This window comes from Mustela nigripes, chromosome 5 (genome assembly GCF_022355385.1).
Source record: "Mustela nigripes isolate SB6536 chromosome 5, MUSNIG.SB6536, whole genome shotgun sequence".
Classification (NCBI taxonomy): Eukaryota; Metazoa; Chordata; class Mammalia; order Carnivora; family Mustelidae; genus Mustela; species Mustela nigripes.
In genome coordinates this window covers 38,229,632-38,255,497 of record NC_081561.1, presented here as the reverse complement: position 1 = coordinate 38,255,497, position 25,866 = coordinate 38,229,632, and the positions used below count along the sequence as shown (strand labels likewise).

General features: G+C 39.3%; 1 protein-coding gene across 1 annotated transcript in view; it reads left to right on the top strand.

Moving 5' to 3' along the window:
• The window catches only part of COL19A1 (collagen type XIX alpha 1 chain), a 308,387-nt gene that overhangs the window by 281,874 nt on the left and 647 nt on the right, over window positions 1–25,866 (top strand). The window contains exons 44-48 of the mRNA XM_059399023.1: window positions 2,863–2,898; window positions 3,035–3,079; window positions 5,713–5,883; window positions 7,604–7,670; window positions 19,282–19,410. Of these exons, the coding sequence (XP_059255006.1) occupies window positions 2,863–2,898; window positions 3,035–3,079; window positions 5,713–5,883; window positions 7,604–7,670; window positions 19,282–19,410 (448 nt within the window). The remainder of the gene's footprint in view (window positions 1–2,862; window positions 2,899–3,034; window positions 3,080–5,712; window positions 5,884–7,603; window positions 7,671–19,281; window positions 19,411–25,866) is intronic.

Here is a 25,866-nt window from a genome sequence, read left to right as displayed (position 1 = left end):
GACTCAAAGGGTTTTGTGAGTCACTTAAGTAACATGACATATGGTACACATTGTCAGTCCCTGGCCCTGGGAGACACGCAAAAAATAGCTTCAATCTGGAAACCCACTGAAGCATTTGTAGTGGGGAAGGAAAATGGAGTATACTCCAGAGTATCACTCTTGACTATTCTGTGGAGAGCGGACTGTAGGAAGCAGGATGGAAGCAGACAGAATAGTGACCATAATCTCCTTGAGAAATAGTGATGGGGAGAACAGGGAGATCATGAGGAGTAAGGGAGTTTAGGATGTACATCAAAGGGAGAGTCAGCAAATTCTCTGATGGACTGGAAGTGGAACGTGAGAGAGAGATAAATCAAAGCTGTGGCATGGGGTCTGAGCAGCCATGTCACAGTGGCGTTTTTGGTGAGATGGGAACTACTGGAGGTGGGTAGGTTTGGGAGGAAAATCAAGAATTCCCTGCAGTGGACACATTCAACTTCAAGCACTCCTAGACCTCCACTGGAAATGTCAAGTAAGCGGTAGATATACGTATCTTGAATTAATGGAGAGGTCAGGACTGGAGAGACTGATTTGGGTATTTTAAACCTGGGTCTGAATGAAATGTAGTCCCTGCGGATTGGGAGGGAAGAAAACATTTCAACTGTTAGGAAAAAAACACAGCAAAAAATCTGAGAAGGTGCAGCTGGTGAGATATGAAGGAAACCAGGTGAATGAGGTTTCCTGGATGTTGAGGGAACTACGTGTTTTAAGACAGAGAAATGATGAATCTAGATAAATCATGTGAGAGCTGACAGTTCTGCACTGGGTTTAGAAAGTGGTGGTCCTTGGTGGGAGAGGTTATAGCACACTTGCATCTTGGTAAGAATGATCCAGTCGAGAGGGGAAGTTTTGATGGTACCATAGGAGTGGAGATAAATTTGAGTAAGGGGAGAACACTGGTATTCCATTCAGAAGTGAAAATCGGCCTTCACAAGGAACAGGGGCAGCTCATCCTTCTCACCAGGAGGAAGGGGACAGGCAGACATTGGTTTACAAATGTGTACAAATGTGTGTAGGTTGGATCTATAAGAGAGAGATTTCTCTCCTACGTATTTTCTCAGGGGAGGAGGAATCGAGGTCATTGGTTGGGTGTAAGGAATCAGGTGGTGAAGCTGGAGATCTGAAGACAGGAAAATCTGTGAAAGAATACTTAAGGAGAGAAGGAGAGGGAGTTGAATCAGGAAATCCAGAACAGCCTGGTAATACAGGGCGATACTTGCACTCTGCCTGCATTCATTTAGGTAGGAACAAGTGAGCAAGGACATGCCTTTTTCTTCAACCACAGCCAGCTGCTCAGACGCAGACATGTGATAGACAAAAGGCTGCTTACACCCAGGTGTGGAGTTCTTCCAGATAAGTGAGATGAGGGAGGGAAAAACAAATCCATGCAGGTTATTCTAAAAATCTCTAAAAGCAGTACTTGTCTAGGGAAAGCAAGTTAGTAACACCTTTACATACAAAGGAGAAGACATGTGATAGTCTCTGATGAATTACAAAAGACGAAAAAAGGAAGAAAGAAAGAAAGAAAGAAAGAAAGAAAGAAAGAAAGAAAGAAAGACTGCACTGTTTCTTTTCTTACATTGTTACCAAAAGCATGAATTACATGTTAACACTAGATACATCATCTTTTATTCAAGTGGTACAGCTGGGTTGTATCATCCCTACCCCCACTTCCTCTCCTTAATCAGCTTTATCTTTGTTGCCTGTGTTTCTGGATGTAATAAATTCTTTGAACCACACACTGCAGGTAACGTGTGCCTAGTTAGAGTACTCTACATAATTCCCAGATGTTTCAGAGAGGTTGGGGGACTTTGGTTGGGTTATCAGCTGTGACGGATTTTCGTGTAATTTACAGCAGTGAAAACATGTGCTTGTCTGCAGTTCCATCCTCATAAAATCCATTCCAGCACAGCAAAACTCTCCTAGGCTTTTCAGAGGAACATGTCCATGCAATTGCCTGCTAGCTAAGAAATCATTTCCCTCACCTTGATCTCTCTCTTCAAACCAAATCTCAAAAACACATCTGCTATTGAACTCTAGGTATTTGATTTGACCCCAAGTGCTTTTCCTTCTGACATCTCCCAGCCACAAGTTTTCTCCATCTCATAAATCTCTGAGTAGGGGGCTTTATTTCCACCTCCAGGACAGCCTTGTAAAGTTTGGGAAACTTCCAGTTTACTAATAAAAAAAAAACAAACAAACCCAAAACACTACTTAATGCTCTCAAAAACCATGGTCACAGATTTCCTACTTTTCTTTCATATTCTCCCACTGGAAAATAACAAATTGTTCTCTAGCCGACAGTTTATTTCATAGGAGGATTGTGCTCTGGCCATGTTATGAAATTTCCCCAGCAGTAACTGAGACCATTTACTGAGAATGACTCTCTGTGCTAGAAAATTGTTGGGCGGTAACAATAAATGCCACCCACCAGCCACCCAGCACCACAGGCCACCTTATTTTTCAGATTGTACCTAAGAGAATAAGTAATGAAAATAACCCCATTGACTATTTACAGTGACTTGGGCATTTTCTGTTGCTTTACCAAATCCTGAGTTTTCACATAATGACTTTATAAGGAAAGAAGCATATGCTATTAGGAGTCAGTAAATTGCCTGAAGTAAATGGAACTCGTCAGTGACAGAGCCCGAATTCTAACTCCGGACCATCGACTCTCTCAACTTCGTTTTCTGTTTCACTCCACTCCCTCACCAAAATAGCAGAAATGTGATGATTCGGTCCTCAAAACTTTACCCTTTTATTGTGTTTAACTATGTCTACCTATGTAGAATTAGGAATATTGATCATCTTCTGTCTTTATAGGGAATAAATGGAAAAGACGGATTGCCTGGTGCTCAGGTATGGAAAATACCACTTCAGATAAACATTCTCATGCAAAACCTCATTTGCAGTACCTGTCAAAATACTTGACTAAGCAGGCTGGGGAAAAATCTTGGCAAGCAGTGATTTTTTAGTGTTGGCATTTGTTTTTCAGGGTGTCATGGGTAAACCTGGAGACAGAGGCCCCAAAGGAGAACGTGTATGTATATTACTCTTCTGATCATGATTTAAGCCTGTCTGCTGCAGCTGCCTCATCCTTTGGGTTACACAATTTGTCTGTGGATCCCTGCAAATCTCCCAGTATGACACATTTAGGGTGTATGTAATCCAAGATCTCTTCTAGGCATAAAACAGGCCCATTGAAGGACCCCGAAGCAGGCCATATGGCTGGTACACCTACAACAATGACCTTTCTTCAGAACGAAGTCTAGTGTGCTATTCCACTTGGGAAAGCTTTGATCCTCCTGTCTCGAACACATATTCCTACGATAGCGATCACCCATTTTCTTGTTCCTTAGAGTAGGGTTTCTCAACCTCGGGCACCATTGATGTTTGGAGTGGACAGTACTTTGCTGTGAGTGTCCACCCTGGGCACTGTAGGATGTTTCGTAGCATCCCTGGTGTCTAGCCAACAGATCAGGCCGCCATCTTCCCTCCGCTTGTGACAACCGAGAATGTTTCCAGACATCACCTTCTGGGAACTGGAGTGGCCCTTGTTGAGAACCCGTGATCTCATGGAATATGAAGTCAAGTAAAGGGGGGTGGTGGTGTGGAGAGGTAGAGCTGTGGAAAGTGGAACCGAACACATAAAATCATGCCAATTCTGTCATATACTTTTATTGAAATTGGTTTGGTTGTTGGTGTTGTTCCAACTTCTCATTATTTTCTTTAGTGAACCTTACTGTTTTCAAGTAGAGTTGGAGTCAGTCCACTGCAAAGATTCAAGCACTGTAATTCAGTGAAACTCCTGGGTGGGTTGCTAGTATGTTGCATATGTGTTTGTGTATTGGTGTCTAGTTTACTCATTTTTACTTATTACACAACTAATTCATGATAACTGAAGGTCATATGAAAACAGAGATAATATAAGTAAAAAGTAAAGAAAAAAGTCTACGTTATCCCCTTGCATAGAGATAAGGATTCTTAAATTTGTACAAATACTATTTTGGACATATTTCTATTTCTTTCTTATATATGATATACATGTGTACTTAATGTATCAATGCAAAAGAATATATGCTCTTCCAAAAATGTGTTCAGACTGTTTTGTAAATTACTTTTTTCACCTAACAGTATATAATGACCATCTTTCCGTGTCAGTCAATACAGATCTGCATATGACTTTTAGTGGCTATATGTTATTCCACTGTTTAGATATACCTTACTTCACTTTCCCAGTCTCCTTTTTCTGGATATTTAGGTTCTTTCCAGTTTTCATAATAATAAACATCACTGTCATGAACATCCTGGTGCCTAAATTGTAAAACAATTTTAATATGCTGAAGACTGTGATTATTTTGCATGTGATCACAGTATCGATCAGCATGTGCTAGTACTTCTTTTCTTTATTGTTTTCTTAATCTGACTCATCTCAGGTATTTCCCCGAAATGTGAGTTGATACACCTATATGCAGATATATTTTTATAACTAAAAGAATAATGTTGAAATTAGGTCCATCTGCTTTTTCTTCTTTCTACATGACTTCTTTCTACACCTCTTCATTCCAGGATCAAATAGATCCCTATAATTGTTCATCTGTTTTCATTACTTTTTTTTAAATCAACAGAAATGGAGTTGGGCCCTTTGCACGGTAGTCACAAATAAGAGTAACACAATGAAATACACAGCAGCCTCAGTGCACCATCCCATCATAGCTAGTGTGGTCATCACCTTCTGGCATTGGGGAACTGAGTATTTGGAATATCTCTAACTGAAACATGCTGTGGTACATATATACCCGTCTCTCCTGATGCCCCCCCATCTCTAATGAACAAACACATGCAGTAGTAGACACGTTGCTGGATAAGTCAGCATTAAATAAACTTCTTACCACAGTCAAGCCACCTAACACTATCTTATACCTAATTTACTATGGCACTTTACTCAGCGAATTCTTTTATTCATTTGTTTATTAAGTATATGATCTCAGTGATGACCCTCCACCCCAAGTACCTGCTTCCTTTCTCATCTTTCCAAGTTGTTTATGTTTGGGACACAGCATGTATGCATCTGCACACACACACACACACACACACACACATACACACACACATTCATACAACAGTAAAACACAAATAAAGAAACCAACCCACATAATCTAATAAAGATTCTGATAGAGGTAAAAGAAGAAGAAAAGCACATGATTTGGGAAGGATTTTGAGGGTGCTAAAGTTTTTACGTAGCGTAAAAATTTTGGTGACCATCTTCATTCAAGTACAAAATCCTCTTGGCCATCTTCCCTTTTTATTGCCAAGGAGACCCAGGCCTGAAGTGAGAGCCGCTATTGACTTTCAAAAGTGTCATCATTCTAGACAATCAAGTACAATCAAGTACAACCCACATTGTCACTAGCTTTCTAAGGAGTGCCTTCAACATCCCAGTCATTGTTCTAAGCAGTTGACTTGACTCATTCATTTCCAGCATCACCCTCTTTCATGGGTATTATTAATATCTCCACTTTATGGGACAGGAATCTAGGGCACAGAGGGCTCAATTCTCTTAGTGGAGGTGCCACAGCTAGCAAGTGCCCGTATGAATGCAGAACCTTTGCTCTTAACCACAGCTTACATGTTCTAGAAGAGATCACTCTTATTAACTTCTTCCTTTAACAGGGTGACCAGGGAATTCCAGGAGACAGAGGCCCACAGGGTGAACAGGGGAAACCAGGCCTTCCAGGCATGAAGGGAGCCATAGGTCCTGTGGGGCCACCCGGAAACAAGGGCTCCACGGGATCCCCCGGACACCAAGGCCCTCCAGGCAATCCAGGCATCCCAGGCACTCCAGTGAGTAGTGCCGAGAGCTCCAGCAGCTCCTGGCTAGCATGGACCTCGTATCCCTTTGAAAGAAATCAGAATTCATCCCCGTGAAAGCAATCATAATCCTTTTAAAAGAAATAAAGTGAACCTAAACAGATCTCCACTTAGGAGATCAATACCTGCCACTTATTTCAAGTTATGTACCACACCCTCCGCTAAGTACTTCCTCTACATCACCTCTGCAGAGCCTCACAACTCAGAGGAGGGTGTCCTATCCGCCTCACTTTGACGAATGCAAAAACTCAGAGTGGACTTGTTCAGGGTCACACTTATTGAGTGGGTTAGACCCAGGTCTGACTGACTCCAAAGCCGTGCTCTTAAATACCATCTATAATGTCTCCTACACTACACAGATGACATATGTCTGTTTTATGTGAAAACTCTATTTGTTGGATATGAGAACCACAGACCTGCCCTGAGTGGTATTTTGACGTGGAAAACGGGCCAAGAAGGAGTGTTTGGTTAAGGAAGCTCATATTACTATTAATACCCTCTGGAGGTGTGGTGGATGGTCATTCACAGAGGAACTTAATTAGAAAACATCCTTGTCAGGGAGAAAGGTGGATCCTGGATTGGGGAGGGTGGGGGTGGGGGTGGGGCAGGGCTCTAAGGACACACTGTCCTCAGATAATCAGCCAACACCAGATGGAGGGCCAACTGGGGCATTCCCACAATATTGAGATTCTTTATTTTTATCCATTTTCCCTAAGCTCTACTTGAATAAAGCCTGTATATTGAGTTATCAGTGCTGTGTCAGTAATTGGTATTAGATGCATTAACTCAAGTTCATATATCCCATATACCATGAAAATAAAATATTGAAAGAGAGCATTTTGGGAACTATACTGCCCTATAGAAATCATCATTTTATGAGCCCATCATATTGTCTTTAATGCCACACATATACACTTGAATAATAACCACTAAAAAGAGAGGAGCAATAAAATACTTACAAATCCTAATGATCATGGAAAATAATAGCCCTCTCTTAAAAATATCAAGGTACTACAGTAAAATGTTACTATTATAAATGTTAGGTTCTCTCCCAAATTCATGTAGCTTCATTTGTTAAGGGGTTAAAAATTCAACTGACATCCTTTATCTACTTCCCTTTCTCATGTCCCATAGCGTTTTCCATTAAAAAAAGAAAATTACTTAGTACAAATATGCTCACAAAGTGTAAATTACAGAATAAACTATACCATAAAAATGACTAAAACTTAGTAAGTAATAACCCAGCCCACTTGGAGTTCTCTTCCTTTAAAGGTGCGTAGTATCCTAGATACTGACTTCACCAGTGCCCAGGGATTGGTTAGAAGTTAAACTGTGCCTGGGATATTAATGTCCTGATAACACTGTTCAAGTTCTGTAACTTCAGAAAATGAAGTAATAGGAAATGTCTCTCCTAATCATATGAAGCCATGTCTCTCCATTTAATAAGAAATATGTTCGAGTCACTGGTTATGATTCCAGCCCACGGCTTTTAAAGCAATTATGCACTTCAAGTTCTTCTCAGCATTTGATCAAAACAAAGATACTTATTGCCTAATAGAGCCAACTGCCAAAAGCATTTTGTTTGATAAATGTTTCTCCACGGAAGTTTCAAGTATGCACACCAACCCAGGATTCCTAGTCTTTATTCATTTGTGCTATGCTCAATTTTAAGACCTTTTTCCCCCTTTTTTAGGCTGATGCGGTTTCATTGGAAGAAATAAAGAAGTATATTAATCAAGAGGTTCTAAGGATTTTTGAAGGTTAGATCTACTTAATAAACATTTCTGAATTTTTCTCCAGTTACCACCTCCCATCCACTGAAGGGGATCCCTTCAGCACTCTCTCAAAAGATGGCCATACAACAATGATGTTAAGAGGCAACCTACTTTATGGGGTGGGGGGGGCAGATGGGGCATCTCGGTTGGATAGAAAATTCTTCCTTACACTGAGTTAAACTTGCCTCTCTCTTTCTCTCCTCATGGCTGGTCTGTTAAGTAGCACAGGTGAAGCATCTTCCTCTCGTCCCACGACAGCCCTTACCATATTTTCCCATACCCATGGTACTTCTCCTTACTTTTCTCTTCTATGTGCAGCTGTGTCTCGCCCATCCTGTCACCACTCTTTTTAAATGACCCTTGTTCACCCAGGAGTATTTTGACGAAGGCAGAGCACAGTGTGTTTTGATCTAGACCCCGGTCAACAAACTGTGGCCCACCAGCTAATTTCACTTGCGCCCAGTTTTTGTATGGCCCATAAGCTGACCATGGTTTCGCTTTCTTGGGGGAGGGGGAGGTTAGGGAGAAGGAGCATGTAGGAAGTACATTTTTAAATGTTTTTTTTTTTAACTCGAAAGAATATTTCATGATGTGTGATAATGATCTGAAATTCAAATTTATTTCCATAAAGTTCTATTGGAGCATAGTCAGACTCATTCTTTTATGAATTTTCTCTGTCTGTTTTCATGCCAGGGTAGCAGAATTGACTAGTTGTCATGGGGATTGTATAGCCTGAAAAGACTTAAATATTTACTATCTGACGCTTTGCAGAGAAAGTTTTCTAACCCTTGATATAGACACTTCAATACTGCTGCCTAAGATAGAATCCCTTAAAAAAAAAAAAAAAAAGAAAAGAAAACCTTCCTTGATTTTGATTTTCCAATTAACTAACAACCCTGGATCTTATTTACACAAACTTTTACAAATTAGGTGTTTCTCATTGAGCAGTGTGTCCATTTTTAAACTCTAAGTGTGTGATTTAATGTTTCTTTATATTATATTTCAAAAGGTTTATGTTCACGCATTGTCCCAAACTGAAGTTATCTTGTGGAATGTTGTATTACTGTAGGGCAGGTGGACTGACCCTCAGAACTTGGTGCCATTTCTGAATTTTATAATCATGTCATCATTCCATTGTGTTTAGAAATGTTGAAGGAAAGAGTCAGGAGTCAAGGGTTAGGCCTTTCTTACTGCCATTGCGTTCCTGCTCTTCATTTGTAAATTCTATTAATCTTATTGTTTCAGTGACCTCTGAATCCATATATACAGTTTTTGAAAATCTACTCTATATTTTTTTATCTGTTCCCAAGATATCATATGATTTTGTCAAATGACTTGCTAAAATCAAGATCACTCCCCTCAATTGTGAGCTTAATAAACTGGGGAATTTTTGTCTTTAAAAAACGAATCCACATTGGCTCTCCTGGTTCCTGCTGCTTTAGCACAGCCTCCTCTCTTTGCTAAATTAAATATATATTATTGAATTTTACAAAGAATAAGATTACAAAATGCCCCAACTTCACTGGAACTTGTCCTACTGCAAACATGGAATTAGCTACTCTCCAAGAAGCTCTGGTTATTTTAAGCAGTAATTAGTATTAGAGACCAAAATCTCAATGCTTGCGTGTACGTTATCTTATTTCTCGTGAGCACTAGAGATGGAGCAGAGTTAACCCAGTAACTTTGGCTGCTTTGATGACAAAATAGAGAAAAAAAATGATTATTTGTTTTTTAAAGGTAATGAATTCATGCTGTTGATTTCAGTTTACATTGATCTCTACTAAGTATCTTTACCATGCTCTGGCATGATAAGTCATTAATACAATTCTCCACTGTGTTTTTCTTTCAAGCTACCAGGTTTCTCTTTATTATTTTAATGTTGCCCTTCAATCTAGAAATCCTTTTTTACTATCTTTTTTGTTTGTTTGTTTGTTTGTTTTTTGGGATCTTCAAATCAAGCATCATGAAAGAGCCTCCAAACTTTGCAATTTAAACGTTCCTTCTCCACAAACATTCCTCAAGCATCAGCTGCCTGAAAAAGAAAAAGGCCTCTCAAGTGCTCCAGAAAAGCACTGAAAAAATATAGATGCATAGGCAGGTCCAGCTAATTTGCAGGACTCGATGCAGAATAAAACTGTAGGTGCCCTGATTCAAAACTGTTGTGGAATTGTAAGACAGCCACAGTTAAACACTATACCAAGCATAGGGCCCTTTTGAGCAAGGGATTCCCTGTGACTCACAGGTGGCTTGTTCTTGAAGCCAGCCCTGGGCACAGGACCTCCAGGACCTCAACATCCACACACTTAGTAGACACCATCATGGAAGGGAAAATACCTACAAATATGTTTTTGAATTGTGATCTAAAATTCTCCTTTAACTCTTAATGTCCATGGGCTCTAGTGTCCACCATTGTTTATCTCAGGCAGCTTTAATGTGGAACTACAATTCCTTAAACAACCTTAGATTTAGTCTGAGATGTGGGAGGTGTTCATTTTGCCCAGTGGACTGGATGAAGGCATGGCCCCTGGTGACATGACCCTGCATTCAGCAGAGGAGACGTACCACTTCCACCCATAGGAAGCTTCTAGCTGGGGTGCCTGGGTGCCTGGGTGCCTCAGTGGGTTAAAGCCTCTGCCTTCGGCTCAGATCATGATCCCTGGGTCCTGGGATCAAGCCCCACATCAGGCCCTCTGCTCAGCGGGGAGCCTGTTTCCCCCTCTCTCTCTACCTGCTTCTCTGCCTACTTGTGATCTCTGTCTGTCAAATAAATAAATAAAATCTTAAAAAGAAAGAAAGAAAGCAAGCTTCTAGCTGCCCACTCACAGGCCATAGTGAGATTATTCCTGTGAAGAACTCTCCTGAGGAGAGAGATCAGGGGAATTGGACCCCTCTCCATCCGTCTTGGGGCAGGCTTTGCAGCTTGCACTTTCTCTAAGTCTGTGGGCTCCCCCTCTGCAGTCCTGTCCCAGCTTTCTCTCCTAGTCACTCCTTGCCCACCAGGAAGCAAAGGGTGCAGAGGCTGCTCCAGGCCTCCTCTGGCTTCCCTCCATCCACCACCAACTGTCCCCAGTCTCTTCCAGCCTGGCGAGATCCTTCAGCAGCTACATGTCTTGTCTCAAAACCAGACTCGAAGGTGGAGTGCTCGAGGGATCCTGCTCTCCCACTTTATCATCCTTTCGCTCGAGGTCCGCACTGGAGCCTATGGTGACACCTAGACCCAAGCCCCAAACCTGGGCTCTCCAGCTCCTTTTACGGATGCTCAGGCGGTCCCTTCCCTCAGATCTAACACTTCGGGCTCTGCCTCAGGCCACCAAGCCCTCCTTCAGCAGCCCGATGCCCCCATCTCAAACCCACCCATGGTGGAAGAAGGTGCTTTCCTACCAACCCAAAGTCTGGGTTTCTGCTAGATCACAATGGACAAATATACACCTAATCCAAAGTGAAATTAAATTCCCTATTTGATTAGCCAACAGGGCAAATCATTGTGCAAATAAGGTGACCGCAGAGTGGTGCAAGATGCCGTGCGTCTCAGCTTAGGCTCTTTTGGCTTTATGAGGGCTTTTCAGCTACCCCCACCCACAAATTAACTAACTTTATCTAAGAAGCTTAATTCTTGCTATGATACCACCCTATTATACTTGGAGATTTCCATCAACACACAAGAATTTGCCAACCTGTGCAGGAATGTGGACATGTATCCTGCTCTCTTGGTTCTGGAGACAAAGTTGGAACCAACTGCGACTGTGGGAAGACAGGAAGTTTAGGGCTCCATGTCCCTGAGCAGTATTTCTGCCTCCAGAACCAATGTCTAGGAATGCCCCTTTATCTATGTTTTCTCCATTTTCCATACATATATTTCATATGTATATGACTATGCATGAATACATATTATCAGGCTCTCTTGTTTCAAGTGTAACACCTCTCTTGCATATCAACAACTAAGAAGTGCATTTACATGTGTGTATGTATATGCATCATATATATACACTGCATCTCATAGATACACATCTGGAAGATATACATATACCTTTTAAATATTTTGCACAGCATAGCCTCTCTTTCTTTCAATTTGCCCCTTTCTGTTTCTTTGTTTGGGTCTATTGTTCAGCTTATAGGATTTCCTTAGTGCCAGTAATCCTTGGATGTCTGTTCATACAAGAGAGTAAGTTCTAAAAACCCACTTGAAAGTTATGAGTGAATGGTGGGACTCGCCAACCATGAGCTTCACTGTAGGGTAGTCCTACTGCTCTTTTTAACTGAGAAGAATTCAATTTCAGTGCCTTTAAGTCTTTCCTCTTATTCTGGCCAGATTCCCCAGAGGAAGCACTTCCATATCCTGCATGGCTGCCAGCATTTGGAGAGCAAAGTAGGAGAATACAACTGAAAATGAGAGCTCATTTATTCTTCTTGTTTTCAGTTAGGGAAGCCCAAGATGCAGTGGGATCTGGAGGCCCCCCAGGGTACACATGATCTATTTAACTTTTTCAGATAATAAACCTTCAGGGTTTTTTTGCTAGGTTTGGGGAGGAACAACTACCTAGCTGTATAGAGAAAGAAATTTCTCAGACTACTTCTTTTTTTTTTTTTTTTTTAATGTTATGTTAGTCACCCTACAGTACGTCTTTAGTTTTTGCTGTATGTAGTGTTCCATGATTCAGTGTTTGAATATAAGACCCAGCGCTCCATGCAATATGTGCCCTCCTTAATACCCATCACCAGGCTCACCTGGCCCCCCACCACCTTCCCCCCTAAAACCCTCAGTTTGCTTCTCATGGTCCAGAGTCTCTCATGGCTCATCTCCCCCTCCAGTTTCCAACCCCCCTTCATTTTTCCCTTCCTTCTCCTCATGTCTTTCATGCTATTCTGCAAATAAGTGAAACCATATGATAATTGGACTCTCTCTGCTTAACCTATTTCACTCAGTATAATCTCTCCACTCCCATCCATGTTGATGCAAAAGTTGGGTATTCATCCTTTCTGATGGCTGAGTAATATTCCTTTGTGTTTATGAACCACATCTTCTGCATCCATTATCAGCTGAAGGGCATCTCAGCTCTTTCCACAGTTTGGCCATTGTGGCCATTGCTGCTATGAACATTGGGGTACATATGGCCCTTCTTTTCACTACATCTATATTTTGGGGGTAAATACCCAGTAATGCAATTGCTCGATTTCTTTTTTTTTAAGATTTATTTATTTGACAGAGAGAGAGAGAGATCACAAGTAGGCAGAGAGGCAGGCAGAGACAGGGGGAAGCACGCTCCCCATTGAGCAGAAAGCTGGATGCAGGCCTCAATCCCAGGGCCCTGAGATCATGACCTGAACTGAAGTCGGAGGTTTAACCCACTGAGCCACCAAGGCACCTGGGTGGCTCTACTTTTAATTTTTGGAGGAACCTCCACACAGTTTTCCAAAGTAACTGAACCAATTTGCATTCCCACCAACAGTTTCTTCGGTTTTTCTTTCTCTAAGCCTCTCCAATATTTGTCATTTCTTGCGTTGTCAATTTTTGCCGTTCTAAGACTACTTCTTAAACAGGATTTCAACTAATTCTTTTGATTTTAGTTCCCCTCCTCTACCACGCTTCCAGAAGTAATGTGCATTGCCAATCCCTGAGCCTTTTAAGGATTTGGGGGTTTAGAACAGGTTGTTTTTCAGTTTCTAGAATAAAGATTTGGTTTTCCTGAGTCTGCTAAGTCATCTGTCACTCAGCCATCTGGTTCTCAGCTTCCAAAATTTTGATGTGTTATATTCTTTCATATTCTCCCCATTCTTGTGCTTTTATGCCTTGAAGACAAATCTTACTATTGCTTTACAGGGAGTCAGATGCATGTGTTTCATCCACTATCTTCACCCACAATAACATTTCAAAGCAGTATGCTTACAAATGTGACAGAGGATTAGCAGTAACAACCTTTGGGTTATGATGAACCACAAAATGAATATGAATCCACCAAATGATACTGTGCAACTCACAGTTAAAAATGAAACTAGAGAGTAATTATTTGAATATATGAAAGGAAATTGCCCTCCTGATATTTCCTGCCCCTTAGGAGAGAATCGTATCTAATTTTGGTTTCCACGTTTAAGAGATGTATGGAAAAGCCCTTGAATAGTGAAGCCAAAAAGTGATTTGCAAAACAGATTACCAAACCTATGAGCAAAAGTTATTTAACCTGAAGGCTAAGAGGTAACAATAGTATCAAGTAGATGACTGATTTCCCAAGGGAAATGCTCATTGACTGCTTTCTGTTTCCATCATAGAGTAACAAAAGAAAAGTTGAAGCTGTACCAAGAAAATGGGCAATTAAACATTTGAATGGACGTTAGGAGAAAATAATGAATTCCTTTGTTTGAAAACATTTATAAGTTCTTTCTGTGAAATAGAAGATAGACATGGGCTCAATGAGGTCCAAATGCCCCTTCATTCTCCACATAATATAGTTTATCAACACATTAATATTAATGTCTGCATTAAATTGATGAGCCCATTCTCTCAAGAAGGCAAGTTATTGGTCTTATTTGTCGAAATGGCTGCTCTGGGTTTACATTGGCAGATGGAATATGTGTATATGGTTTATGTAAGCTCCTATCTGAACTCTTCAATTTTCTGCCTCATTAGAAAGCATAGCCAAAAATGGTTTAATTAACCAAAGTTCCCTGAAAACAGAGGAAAAGTAATAAAGAATACAGGTCTTTATAATTTATTTAGAGTCTCAAAAACATATTATTTTAAATTATAGAACATTAGAGTAAGGTTCAGAAGAAGTCATTATCCTTTTGCTAAATGATTATTTCTGAGTATATCTTAAACCCAGATAATTTATAGCTAGAAGTAATTATCTAAAAGAATTCTGTTTTACTAAAAATATTAAAAGCCACCTAAAGCAAATTACTTATAAATTCAATTCATACCTTAAAGAGGAAAAAATTTTTACTGTGAATATTTGTGTTTAGACACTGAAGGTAATCAAAGAGATATATCTCAAATTAATAAAAATTATACTGGGGCCCCTGGCTGCCTTAGTCAGTTGAGCATCTGACTTTTGATTTCAGCTCAGGCTCTGATCTCATGGGTGGTGAGATCAAGGCCTTCCTTGGCTCTGTGCTCAGTGGGAAGTCTGCTTGGAGATTCTCTCCCCTACCCTTTGCCCCTCTCCCACTTGCACAGCTGCTCTCGTGGGTTCTCTTTCTCTCAAATAAATTTTAAAAAAAGGAAAGTTGTACTGAAATATATATCTCTTTTAAGTGCAAAACAACAAATAATACAGTTTTGAATTGAATTTCCTATTAGTTTGTAAAACACCAGTTTACAATTTCATATAATAAAGAGATATCTACATTCAATATAATGATTTGCAAAACTTTAACTATATACTGATTACAAACTTGTTTTATGTATTTAGTTATTGGAAACAAATGTATGAACATCAACCAAACATATCCCAGGTGGATAAGAAGTTTTGCATGAAAGCAAAACCCTGGGGATGAGTCATCAAATCCTCCTTGGTCTTCTCCAATCCCTGTCAATCAGTCTGCATCCAGAGACTCACATCTTGTGGATGTGATGCTTCCATTCTATTTGCTTTATTATTTGAGAAAAGGAGTATACACTGATTGCTCCTTGGATAATTATACCTAATAGCCCATGTTTGTTAGTGTTTTTCCCTTAATAATTCTATTTGAAAATAAGTTTGTTTTACTTTCTCAAACAGCATAAGGGCCTACATTTTTTAAACAAATTTTTTATCAAAAGTCTATTGAAAAATGGGTTTTACTAGGGGATAATTTGCTCTTTACAGAAGGCTGTAAAACACACATATCTGCTTAAGTGAAATGTGCCTTGACAGTTCAACCGAATGAGCCCAAGTGAGTAAAGAGGCTGGAGAAAATTGGAGTGACTCTTAACAGGGTCTTTACAATTTGGCCTTTGATTTTTCTAATTGACAACTATAGTTTCCAGAATGTTGCTGTCATTTGGTTTTACCTACAAAGTAAACACTAATTTAATTCAGTAAGAACATTTTCTGGAAGATTTGTCTGCGCAAAACCCATGCTCAATTCTTTCTTTCTTTATTTTTTTTTAAGATTTTATTTATTTACTTGACAAAGATCACAAGTAGGCAGAGAGGCTGAGAAAGCGAGAGATAGAGAGAGAGAGGGAAGCAGGCTCACCACTGAGCAGAGAGCCCGATGCGAGGCTTGATCCCAGGACCCTGAGATCATGACCTGAGCCGAAGGCAGAGTCTTAACCCACTGAGCCACCCAGGCGCCCCCATGCTCAATTCTTTAAAGAATTATTTTTTTCTTACACACTGCATGTATCCTTGAAAAATTGGGTGTAAATTAGTTTTAAAAATGAAATCATTTGAATTTATTTTTTGAAGAAAATATATGAAAAGAAAAGAAAGGGATGCCTGGGTGGCTCAGTTGGTTAACTGGCTGCCTTTGGCTCAGGTCATGATCTCAGTCCCACATCAGGCTCCCTGCTCAGTGGGGAGCCTGCTTCTCTCTCTGCCTGCTGCTCCCCTTGCTTGTGCTCTCCTGCCCCCACCCCCCCGTCTCTCTGACAAATAAATAAATAAAATCTTAAAAAAAGAAAAAAAAAGAAAGAAACACCGCAGTGAATATCCTTGGTCATGCTAAGGATTTGCCCTGCTCTAGTTTCTGTTATAAATCCAATTATGCCTATTCTATTTGTTAAATGTGAGATATATAAAATATAAACAAACCAATCAAGTTTAAATAAAGAATCCTATGATAGATTGCATTTATAATGGGCTTTAGTTTAATTTGCATTAGCGATTTCACTAAAATTAATTACTAGGGTAGTAAAGAATTGAATATGGTTTTGAGGAAAAATTGAACTGGATGATGACCAATGTAGAATTTATAACTGAGAAGTCAATAGTAATAAGTACAATCTTGGAATGATTACTCAAAAGAGCAATTCCGAGAAGGATGTCTTATATTATGGAACAAGTTTTTAGTCATAAGATAAAATTTATCAGCAGATAATCTTTACAACATATGGGACTTATAAAGCATGGTGAATAGCACAGGATGATAATCTCTTTCAGGCTTTTTCTGGGATTCCTGCACAAGAGCACTTCATGCAGAAAGTATAAAATGTTCAATACAAGGCCCTGCCTCCAGATAATGTTTAATCAATGTAATTAATGGTATGTCTTATTTAGGAATTTATGTTAGAGTGAAAATTCTCATTTATATTTTCATATTTCCATTTTCTTTGAACTTCCTCAGTTTCCAGATCCTTTCAATTTCATGAGTTATGATGCACTGATGTTCTGTAATATACTCACTTTCATCCAAAAGCATTATTGATTTATTAATAAGTCTCTAAATAAAGTATTAATAGTTGCATGACACCAAGACCACCTATAATGATATTTTCATGGCCAAATGACTGAGCTCACCTTATAGAAGCCCCTTTAATCAGTCCTTGCTTCCCTTCCTTAGTTCTTTCTTTAGGACCCAGATAATAGTGTTAGGCTCCAGGCAGTTTGGTGAATGAACAAAAGGACAAATGTCAATGATATGTTCCTTAGGAAGGCAACATTGCTTTGGGGGGAAGTATTCAATTCATAAAGGTCACATCACTCAACACCTGCAAAAGATTTTGCTATTTTTATTGACATTTCTAAATGTTCTCAGTAATTTGTCAACTTCTCTTAACTTGTGTGTTCTTTGTTTCAGTGTTTTCTTCAGGTTCACGGAAATGTGTAGATACTTGATTGTTTTCACTCTGTCTACAATTAGAATTCAGTGAGAGCATGCTCTTTGGCACCAATGCTGAATTTTTTTCTTTGACCAAATTAGGCATACTCCCTACTAAAACCATGACTGAATAATGGAACTAACTGGGATTCAAACCAGAAAAAAAGAATAATATTGAGGGTGTATAATAAGACTCTTTTTAAAAAGAAAAATTTGGGGCACCTGGGTGGCTCAGTCAGTTAAGTGGTTGCCTTTGGCTCAGGTCCTAGTCCCAGGGTCCTGAGATTGAATCCCACATTGGGCTCCCTGCTTCTTCCTTGAAGGAGAGGCTAAATCTCCCTCTCCTTCTGCTGCCCCCCTGCTTGTGCTCTCTCTCTCTCTTCTCTCTCTCTGTAAAATAAGTAAAGAAAATCTTAAATAGTAATAATAATAAATAAATAAAAGCAAAATTTAGTTGTTGACAAAGTACAGTATTTTCCCAGTATAGAAATTAAACAGTGAAATTAATGAATATGGACTCAATGATCATTTTTTTTTCAATAAAGATAATCTATTAGTAATGCAGTTTTATTCAAGGATATAAAGTGTCACATACTATATGAGTTACACATTGTTACGTAAGAAAACATATGTTATGTTACATAAGAAAACATGTAACTTATGTTACATATTGTTACATAAGAAAACACCTCAAATCTTCTTAAAACAACAAACATTTATTAACTCACATTTCCTGTGGGTCAGGGACTTGAAGTCTTGCTTAATTTTGTGTTTCTGGTTCAGAGTGTACAACGAAGTTCCAGTTAGGACGTCATCTGAAGGGGCTGCAGTCATCTGAAGGCTTGACTGGGGCCAGAAGATCCTCTTCAAGCTCACACACGTGAATCAAGTTGACAGTGGCCTCAGTTCATCCCCATGCAGGCCTCTCTGTGGGACTTTTTAAATATCCTCACTGTACAGCAGCTGGCTTTCTCCAAAATGAGCATCTGAGAGAGAGCAGCCAGGATGGCACAGAACTTTTTATGACTTAGCTTCCTTATTTACACACTGTCAATTCTGCTTTTTTTCGATTCATTTGAAATGAAAAGTAACTCCAGCCCACACTCAAGAATATAACTAGGCATCACCCAATTCCATTTGGAAGAGAATGTCAAAGACTTTGTAAACATATTTTTCTTTTACTTCCTTTATTTCATTTTTTTCTTTTTTCAGTCTTCCAAGAATCATTGAAACATATTTTAAATGACCACACACATTTACAACATTGCTGGAAAGTGGCTTAAATTTATTATTAAAACCATCTTTTTTTTAAAGATATTTTTTATTTGACAGAGAGAGAGAGAGAGAGAGGTCACAAGTAGGCAGAGAGGCAGGCAGAGAGAGAGAGGGGGAAGCAGGCTCCCTGCTGAGCAGAGAGCCCAATGCGGGGCTCCATCCCAGGACCCTGGGATCATGACCTGAGCTGAAGGAAGAGGCTTTAACCCACTGAGCCACCCAGGCGCCCCTATTAAAACCATCTTTTAGTAGAAACCTAAAACCCTCTCCATAAATCATTAGATTCCAGGCTAGTGTTCTGTCCAGTAGACTTGCTATATCACGGAAGCACTGAAAATACTCAGACCCTCTGATCAGCACAGGTGGTTGGCATTTATATTCAGACAACTTTATACACTGCATTTTGTTTAACCAATCAGTAAGAAAACTCTCTTGGGAGAGAGGCCAGTTAGTAAATTAAATATGCTTCAACTGAAAACCAAGTAGTGTTTTCTTGTTGAATTTCATGTAAAAATTTTTGAAAACTGTTGAAGTAAAAATAATTCTATTACATGATGTATTATTTTTTCTTTCATAAATAAAGAGAGGATGGCCGTGTTCCTATCGCAGCTCAAGCTGCCAGCGGCAATGCTGGCTGCTCAGGCTCATGGAAGGCCTGGTCCACCAGGAAAGGATGGATTACCTGGGCCGCCAGGAGACCCTGGGCCCCAAGGTAAGTCTTCAGGTATAATACCTGTTTAGAACATGATAATCACAGTTGAAACAAATATATAGGCATATACATATGTATGTGTATATATATATATACACACACATATATATGACTTAATATAGAATATCTTGTTCATATTTGAAACATTCTGGAAGTTTATTTTTAACTATGACATCTGCAAGCTTAAAACTAGCTAACAATTACATGGCAGTCTAAATGTATTTTAATAATACTTGTTTTAAAAATAATTGCAATATTAATGGCTTATATGTCATCATTTTGTGGGAATCAGAGTTGCGTATGCCTCTCTGTTGATGTAAGTTCGACAACAAAAAGAATCATTTTAGTATCCATCTTAGTATCCTGAAAAAGCCAAGGAAAGAATTTTAAGAGATGCCACTACAGTAGGGATTTATGTCCGAGTAAAATTTTGAGAAATTTTAGAATCCTTCCCCATATGGTTTCTAAAAGTTTTAAAGCAAAACCTTACTTAAATTGGCAAAAAATTATTGTTCCACTGATGACAGCTTGACAGAAGACATGAATTTGAGCATAGCCTGACTAAATTAAGCCAGCAAAGCCATTTTCTAGAAATCTGGTTCGCAAATCAGCAGAGAAACCAATTAGACCCTGGTTTAGAGGATTCACGACTCTGACAAAGAAATACTAAATCCAGTAAGTACGTGGCATGAAAAATAAAACCAGGAAAATTCCTTTTCATGTATTACCACTGAGGAGTTCAAGGGTCTTCCTTGAAATAATCAAAAGGTGTATAAAGGAGAAAACAGAGAGTGAACATCAAAATTGCATGAGAATACAATCAAAAATACCATCTATGCAGAGGATTCTTTCTCTTTCACTAGTTCCCTGTCTTCCTACTGCTTCTCTGTAACATGAGCCTGATTTTCCATAGGAAGTGCCCAAGTGACTGACTGGCCCTTCCTCATCTGAAAGAACAACCATCTCCAGTCACAGGGTCTGTTAGAGTCTTACCCTTCAGTCACAGCTGACAAGGCTATCGGTTTGGTTAGTACGATGTAGAAAAACAGAAACATCATTCTAGTTCATCTAAACTAAACAGTATATTCTTCCCTTCCCTAAGATCATAGAGGTGTTTGGCTGATAGCTGGAGGAAAATGTGTAGAAACAGATATAACCTCTGTGTGTACACTGTTGTGTAGAAGGTAGTTAATTATTACCTTTCGAGAGTTGGGTCTGTTCTGAAGTTGGGAATCTATGAATCTAGAACAAAGAGCTTGAAGGCTCAGCTAAAGAGGGATGATGCCTCAAACCACGTGAAGGTTAAGAACTGTTAACACCCATAGCAGAAAACATATGGACTGATGCTTCAAATAGCTGTTTGAAGAAGACAAGAACAGTGGGAAAATCAGGATTATCAAGGAAAATATTTCTGGAACTGGAATCACCTATCCACATAGACTCCAGTCTCCAGTCTCCCTCCCATGTAGGGAAGGCCCATCTGGAAGGCTCTCAGTCAGAGGCAATGCCAAGACAGCCATGTTAGTGAAGCTTCTGGAAAAAGACTATTCACCACTCAATTTATCTTCCGTTTTGTGGAAGATTTCTGTGGGTTTTATCCATTTGCTTAAGAAACCTTCCAGACTACTTCTACTCCTGACGAGACTTTTTGACTCAATTCTTGAACTAGAAAGACTTCCCTATGTGATTTCCAACTTTTTAAAAACCGATGTTTGGTAAAATTGACAAAGCATGTGCTCACTCCAGCAGCACATATGCTAAAATTGACAAAATTTTGTCCCACTGTGGAGTTTCTAACAAACATATCTTTGACTCTAACTCAGCTGTCTCTTCAACTTTCACAGGATAGCTCCTTTCTAGTATTTGTTAAATTTGCCAGAAAGGCTATGGAAACATAAACACCTACATAAAATGGGGTCTATTTTTAAGGAATATTTGCCTGTAGTCACGCTATCCTGATAAAACAACCAAGAAATCTTGCTGGACAAAAGAAGACAAGAGGCTGCTATTTGATTTTTGGTGCTTCTCCAAAAGTTCACAAATCATTGAAGGGTTTGTCTGTGGTATAGAAACAGATAGGAAGTGTTCAGAAGATGAAGTTACGCATATAGGCTCCACGTTTTGCTCTGCCTGACTTAAAAGTTTTCTCCAAAAGAAAGAAAGAAAACGCATATAAAAACTGTTACCCTAGTGTCCATAGCAGACGTCAGACGCTGTTGGCTGAATTAGTCCTCTTCGTGACACAACATGATTGAATTTGAGAAAAGATTGAAGTGAGAAAAGCAGTACAGAAAGGGAAAGAAAGTGTGGGCACCAAGCCTGGCACAGCACATCCTGCCCACTCTCAGGTTCTGTTGGATGGTGGCTCTTCTGAAATTCCCAAGAGACTTTTTCCCCCAGTTTATTAGGAAAGAAATCCACTTTCATTTAAAAAGTGGTTTATATTGAAATGTGTATTATAGAAGGAGTCCTTTATTATCTTATGAGGAGCAGGACAGAAATTTAAAGGGGCTTTATAAGTTTTCTGTGCGATCCTGAGAAGCAGGAGCCGTGCAGAGAGTGATGAGAATGTTGATGTGAGACTAGTATCAGCACTCAATCCTAGTTGAGAAAGGGAGGTCCGGCTCCTTCCAAGATTCTGACAATCTGAAAACTTGGATCCTCTTTCAGTGGCCTGGTCTTCTGGCGGTGAAAAGAGAAACCCCTGTGATTCAGAGTTGAGACACTTCATTTGCATTTTCCCTGAAGTCCCAAAGGGGGTGATCGTTGACATCTTTTTCAAATTCCAAAGCATTTCCAGACAACTTTATATTTTAGCCATCCCGTGGGTTTCTGATTATTGCCTTCCCCCGGTGCAGTGAGAGAACTTTCCTCAGTGTTCTTTCCCACCTCGGATCTGCAGCGTAGGTTCCGATGGCTTGGGCAGCGGGGGTGAGCAGGAAGGTGCCACACTAGGATCAAAGAAGCCCAGTGTCATGACGCAGCTGGTTTCCATATATACATGAGCGAGGCGGATCTTCCCAACAGATCTGATTCTCTTGGGCGAGTTTTATGAGAAAGAACTTTATTTAAACTTTTTCCAAACACAACTGATTCTCCACCTCTGAAACTTCTGAAGAGCAGAGGCTACCCTTGAAAGCCCTGTTTCAGAAAGAACCCTCCCACAGAGTAGATGTAGAGTTAGTTGCGTAAAACAGACGTAGTCATTCCACGTGTCCTACATCCATTTTGGAAGGACATTATTGGGAATGGTGGTTCTTACTTTTGAACTTCTAAAGTTTTGCTGTTATTGGTTTATAACAAAGAAAGCCTTCATGTGACCGATAGGGATCTGGCCTGTCACACTGTCTCACAGTACGGGCCTTAGGAAAGGGAGGCACTTGTGTCCCAGTGACTGAGGCGTGCCGCAGCCCGTCAGTGAGCTGTGACCTAAGAGGCTGAACGACTTGTCAGGTGTGTTGCAGGCCCACAGGAAGCACTGTCCCTCCTCAAATGCTAGGAACACTCCTTTCGTGGCCATTTTGTCCAGTATACAGATAGATGCACCGATTTGCAGTTTAAAAATAAATCCCTGTGGTCAAAACAGAAATCTGTCTACAGAAAGTACATCAAGTCTGCCATCTAAAACACTCCAACAAGCACCAAGTTTCTTTAATGACTAGGACATAACTAGTCACATGCTGTAGATTAGGACATCACTGTGGTTTTCTTTCCCCACCTAAGCTATGGTGGTATCAGACTGTCACTATGCATACTTACAGGCCAGGGAAACAGGTGTCCATTGACGTGAGACCTGCCTTTTATTTTTTTCCAAATTTCAAGAGAGGCCTTCCCTAAAGGGGTGAAAAACTTAATTCTAGTAAATGGGAAAGCTCTTATTGACTTTATTAGCATTCGTATCTGAAGTTTTGTTGTGAAGCAATTATAAAATAAGACCCTATGGCTCTATGGCAGCCTTCATAAGGAATTAGCTTGAGACTTATTAAGAAAATTGAGAGTAAAAGCTCTCATGTGCTTGTACAATTCAACAGCAATAGTGGGTATTTATTAACCTAATGAACTGAGAAACTTGTACAAATAAGTCATTACATTTGACAGGAGAATTGTAAATGTTATCCTATTCTACAAATACGAGAATTATTGTTTCTTGTTTTGTGATACCGTGTGCACTGAAATCCATGTGGAATAATAAATTGTTGCATTATATTAAAATCTGAGAACTCAGTGTGAGTTTGTTAGTTTTAGCAGATACTGCCTCCATTTGGAATTGTGTTACGGTCTTATTAATCCACTTGATAATCGAAAGTTCATACACCTTTTGCTTTTTTCCTTTCTCCCTCATTTTTTAGCCTATGATCTCAAGCACTTAACTGAGATAGCTTGAGGGTCAATTTTATAATTTTTCATAATTGTTGGACCTACGTTGAACTATCAAATAGATCTTATGTAACAAATGTTATTTTACTGCAGAAATGTTTAAATAATGGAATTGGAAGGGTGCTTTCAAATGACCCTAAATATAAACATTTTTCCTTTTTGTTCACACAAGTTAAATGAAAGTCACTCATATAAAAGAAATTCCAGTAACATTTTGAATTGAATATGTATCAACTTCTGATTACCATACCAATATTCAAACCACTATTGTCTCTAAAATCTAGGATTATATTGGATATCTGTAACAGTTTTATAAATGTGTAAAAATTTCTCCCTGGACATACTTCCAATATGCACCTCAAAATATTTCTTGAATGTGTATGCTCTTTTCCCCACTGTTTTCACATTTATGATCCGGTCACACCTCCAAAGTAAAAAATGTGATCTCATTGCTGATATTATTTCCATTATATATACTGTATGGTCAAGTAAAAATGAAGATGGCAACCCCAAAACTGATGTTTAATTCTCAACAATAATGGGAAAATATTTATCTTACATTCTGCTCATAGAAAACATTAAAATTTCTCCTCTTAATCACGTTCTGCTATAATAACACACCTTTACAGAAAGGCACAACTAAGTTAGGACCTACTTCTCCTACTGAGATACTCTCCTAATTATCTCTGTTGTGTATTTGCATGTTTCTGCATGACTTTGTTCATTTCGGATGAGGTATAGTCTTTAAGCTGCTGTTTAAGTATGAAAAGTTGGAAATTAAATTCTATTTGACATCATCATGAAACTCTTAGAGCCACAAAACCTTTTTATCAAACATAGTCTTAGGTGGATACCAGTATATAAAACACAGATAAAAAGTGTTTTATACTTTGTACTTTGTTATTTGCAATTTTATCTCTTTTTTAGAAGTATCATTGACACACAATGTTACATTAGTTTCAGATGTACAACATAGTGGTTAACAAGTCTATGCATTATCCTGTGCTCACCACAAGTGCAGCTACCATCTGTCACCATACAACACTATTATAATCACTGACTATATTCACTATGCTGCATCTCTTATTCCCTTATAAGGATGAACGAATGACTTACTCATTCCATAGGGGGAAGCCTGTATCTTCCACTCCCCTTCACCCTTTTTTCCCATTCCACCACCCCCCTCCTCTCTAGGAACCATCAGTTGGTTCTCTGAATCTATAGGTCTGATTCTGTTTTTTGTTTGTTTATTTATTCACTTGTTTTGTTTTTTAGATTCTACATGTAAGTGAAATCATACAGTATTTGTCTTTTTGCTTTTTAAAAGCAGAGATAAGGGCTCCCAGAAGCAGAAATTACTCTGCCCTAGTCTAACAGGTGACAACAAACATATTCAAGGATAAGAATGATTTTTTCTTAAAATGTATACAGACCTTGGACCTAATTCATTTTGGCTACAGGATCTTAAATTGATGAAGTGAGCTTAAACGAATCCCTCAGCTTCCTTGCTTTCTACCATTATTGAAGCACCTAGTCCTTCGGAGTTACAAACTGCCATCTTAAAACATGGGGTTGCTGGTTTAACTTTCCTCGGAAGGGATGTTATGTTCTTACAGTCAGTAATTTAAACAAAGACCTGATTTGCCCTCTCCTGACTTCCTCATCCTTCCTCATCCTCTCCTGAGATGGATGGCTTTCCATATATTCACACACTTGTTGTCATTTATTAAAATCATGAATTTTTGTTCCTTTCATTCCCTTTAATTCTTGCACTAAGGTCCAGATCCTTGTTGTCATATCATCTTATCCTCATACTAAGCAGAACTCTTGTCAGTATGCTTCTTATATTTAGCCTGTATCTAGCCTCCAGTCAGAATTCCAATTGAAGAGCATTCGCGTACTCTGCCATAGCTATTGACAGATGACATGAATGATCAATTTGAGTTATTCAGGGTCAAAAAAATCTCACTATCAGTAGTTTGACCAGTTGGAACTTTTATGGTAGCTGCATATTTCTAGGATCCTCATTGTGTATCGCACCTAATCTGTTTGATATGTAAGCCTAATGTGATTATAATG